General features: G+C 46.5%; 1 protein-coding gene across 1 annotated transcript in view; it reads right to left on the bottom strand.

Moving 5' to 3' along the window:
• Positions 1-2,361, bottom strand: part of LOC123979952 — a 9,115-nt gene extending 6,754 nt beyond the window's left edge. Inside the window, exon 1 of the mRNA XM_046064063.1 lies at positions 1,635-2,361. Coding sequence (XP_045920019.1) covers positions 1,635-2,361 — 727 coding nt within the window. The remainder of the gene's footprint in view (positions 1-1,634) is intronic.
• Between the last annotated feature and the right edge of the window lie 849 nt (positions 2,362-3,210).

Below are 3,210 nucleotides of genomic sequence, written 5' to 3'. Positions count from 1 at the left end.
GGAGGAGTCGTGGTGGGGATGGATTGGAATAAGGCATTTGATAGGGTGGAGCATGAATTTTTGTTTAGGGTGTTGGAGAGGTTCGGGTTTGGGGAGAGATTGGTGGGTTGGGTGAGAAGATTATACGGGAGCGCAAAGAGTTGTGTAAAGGTGAATGGAGTTTTAACGGATAGGTTTGTGATAGGGAGGTCGGTGAGGCAGGGTTGTCCCCTGTCAGCATTATTGTATGCGATAGCAGTAGAGCCCCTAGCTTCGTTGATCAAGAGGGATCCGCGGGTGGAAGGTATTACACTACCATACGGGGGTGTGTGTGTTATAAATCAATATGCGGATGACACAACAATCACGGTGAAGGGGGTGGATAGTGTTAAAAGGGTATTGGAACTGGTGGAGAAATATGAGAGAGCAGCAGGTGCAAAGCTAAATAAAGACAAATCTGAGATAATGTATAGGCAGGACAGAGAGAGTGGATGTAGGGCTAAGGGTGGAGGAAAGGTATATGAAAGTGTTGGGAGTACATTTGGGGGTGGAATGTAAGGAGGCGACAGATGCCACTTGGACCGGGGTGATTAACAAAATAAGAACTGTGTGTGGAAGGTGGAGAGCAAGGAAGTTGAAACTAAAAGGGAAAGTAATTGTGGTAAACAGCTTGTTGCTGTCAGTGTGTGTATATGTGATGAATGTACTTGAAATGCCAGAGTGGGTAATGATTGATTTGAACAAAATTGTCTGCGACTTTATCTGGGAGGGAAAGGGAGTAAAAATTGCACAGAAAACATTAGTGGGGAAAAGCTGGGAGGGAGGGAGGGAGGGAGGGCTAAATTTGATGGACCTTGAAATAAAAAAGGCAGCTCTGAGAATAAAGACTGTGAAAAAATATTTGGTGGGCCGATGGAGCTACGGGTGGAAGGAGTTCCTGAAGAAATACGTGGAAGATGTGGGAGGGTATAGGGGAGTACGGGTGGTACATGGGCTTCAAACAGTCAATGACAGTAGGAATACCAGGATTTTATAGAGAGGTGTTTGAGGCGTGGAGGAGGTTTTTACCAAAGGTAGAGTACGAATGTGAAGGTGCACAACTGTTTGTGAATTTACCACTGTTCTTAAATGAAAGAGTTAAACACAATGGGAAAACGTTGTATGAACCTAAATTTATGGAAGGGGGGATCAAGCAAATTAAGGACATCATTTACGAGGTTATCCCTGGGTTTCTGAAAGGGAACTGCATCTATGATGCTGTGTGTGAGTTGGAGGGAATGGAAAACGGAGTGAAGGTACAAAAAATATACGAGAGGATCAAAGCAAGTATACCCTTGGAGTGGACCACTAGCATCGACAGGGTGAGTGTGAGCAATAGAGAGGGACGTATGCCTGAGTGGTATAGGGTGGAGAATGGGAAGAAATGTAAAATGAAGAGCATGAATGTGAAAAAAGTGTACAGATGGTTGATTGTTTGAAGTTTGGAGCAGAGTGTTTGTGGATATGGATGTGAAGAAAATATGGTCAAATGCCAACATTAAATATAATAGCATAGAGTGTGAGAACAATGACTTCCTGATCAAACACAACAGAATTTACACAAATGTGGTGCTGAACAAAATTAATAATGAGGTTGATGTGATGTGATCACATACCAGACCGCGGTCCCTTATTCCTGTCTCCTCCCGCTCTGTCTCCTACAGCCTTTCTTTTTGCTGTCGGTCTCTGAGCCACTGCTGTCTCATTCTCAGATCCCTCTCGTCTCTCTTCTTCCATCCATTCTTCTCCTCTGTTTTGGCACAGTCTCTCCATCGTCCCCCTGATTCTCTGAGCACCTCTGTCCTGTCCCCCTCGGTCTTTCCTCCTCAGTCTCGGACAGGTTTTTTTGCACCTGAAGCACTTGAATTCGGGGCAATCTCTGAAGACGTGCCCCGGTTTTATGCAAAGTCTGCACACCCGCATCTGTCTGTCGTGGATCACACGGAAATACTCCGTGCCTCTGAGAGTCTCAACCTTGGTGGAGTACGGGAGTGAGCGCACCTCCTCAGTGAAGCGCACCTTTAAAAACCTTGTTCCGTCAGCGATCTCCGTCCCCGGCCACATGCGCCTCTTGATTGGCGACATCTGCCTCACTCCCCACTCATTCAGTCGTGATACAATCTTATCGTCTTCCATGTATACCGGCAGGTTAATGAAGGACACCACCATATCGGTGCTGATTATGTCCCTGGCATGCACAAGCGCTCCTTTCACGCGAAGACCATTCATCAGCTTCGTCTTCCCCTCCTCGTCCTTCATTGTGACTTCATACGTCCTCTCACCTCTCACTCTGCAGCCGATCACTTCTCCGCACTTCTTCTTCACCTCCTTCAAAACTTCCATCATTGAAACTCTTGCCGTTCCCTCCACCTCAATCGTCAAGTCTCTTCCGTACTTCTCTCGTACGCCACTCTGTTCAGATTTCGTTCTTCGTTTGCTCCTTGGCCTTCATCCGTCTCGTTGCTCTGTCTGCCGTCAATCACGGGTTGTCTGTCGTTCTCCACGCTTTACTTCTCTCCCATATTCCGCCTGTCCGTGTCCTTACTCAGCAGTCTTTCCGTTCTGTTGTTTGTTGCCATGATATCCGACTGATTAAAAAGCGAAAAACTTCCCCCAACCAGCAAAGCTGTCGGGGGATTGAGGCTTATAATAAACGCAAACTTCTTTCCAAACGAAATCTATCACCAAAATGACGAAAAAACTAATATATATGATGTCTATGAAGATTCTCAGTCATCCAGGTCATAGTTATCCAACGAAGGTTAAAATCAAGGGCAACTGGACTTGGTTGAAGATACTGGAAGACGTTTCGTCCCTCATCCAAAGGACTTCTTCAGTCCAGTTCAAGGAAGCCATCTACACCAGGGTTGAGAAGCCGTCATTGAACAGAGGAGGGGTTCTACGCCACCACTTATCCCCCACTTACAATGCTGTCCTTTCATCACTTCCCAGGAAACTCAACAAACGTAACCTATTGGCCTCAGGGGAAGATACCAACGATGGTCGTTCAGTCTTGGCCTCAGGTGAAGATACCAACGATGGTCGTTCAGTCTTGGCCACAGGTAGTCTTAACGACTGTAACGACTGTCGTCAAAGCAACAAGGAACACTAACGAACCAGCGGTATCGATGACCCGGGATAACGACCCCACTGAGGTTAAATAGCTGAGTTTCCCTGCCAGTCAGTCAGAAC

Source organism: Micropterus dolomieu, linkage group LG12 (assembly GCF_021292245.1).
Source record: "Micropterus dolomieu isolate WLL.071019.BEF.003 ecotype Adirondacks linkage group LG12, ASM2129224v1, whole genome shotgun sequence".
In the NCBI taxonomy this organism is placed as follows: domain Eukaryota; kingdom Metazoa; phylum Chordata; class Actinopteri; order Centrarchiformes; family Centrarchidae; genus Micropterus; species Micropterus dolomieu.
Note: the sequence above shows the minus strand (reverse complement) of the source record. Positions and strands in the feature narration are given on the sequence as shown.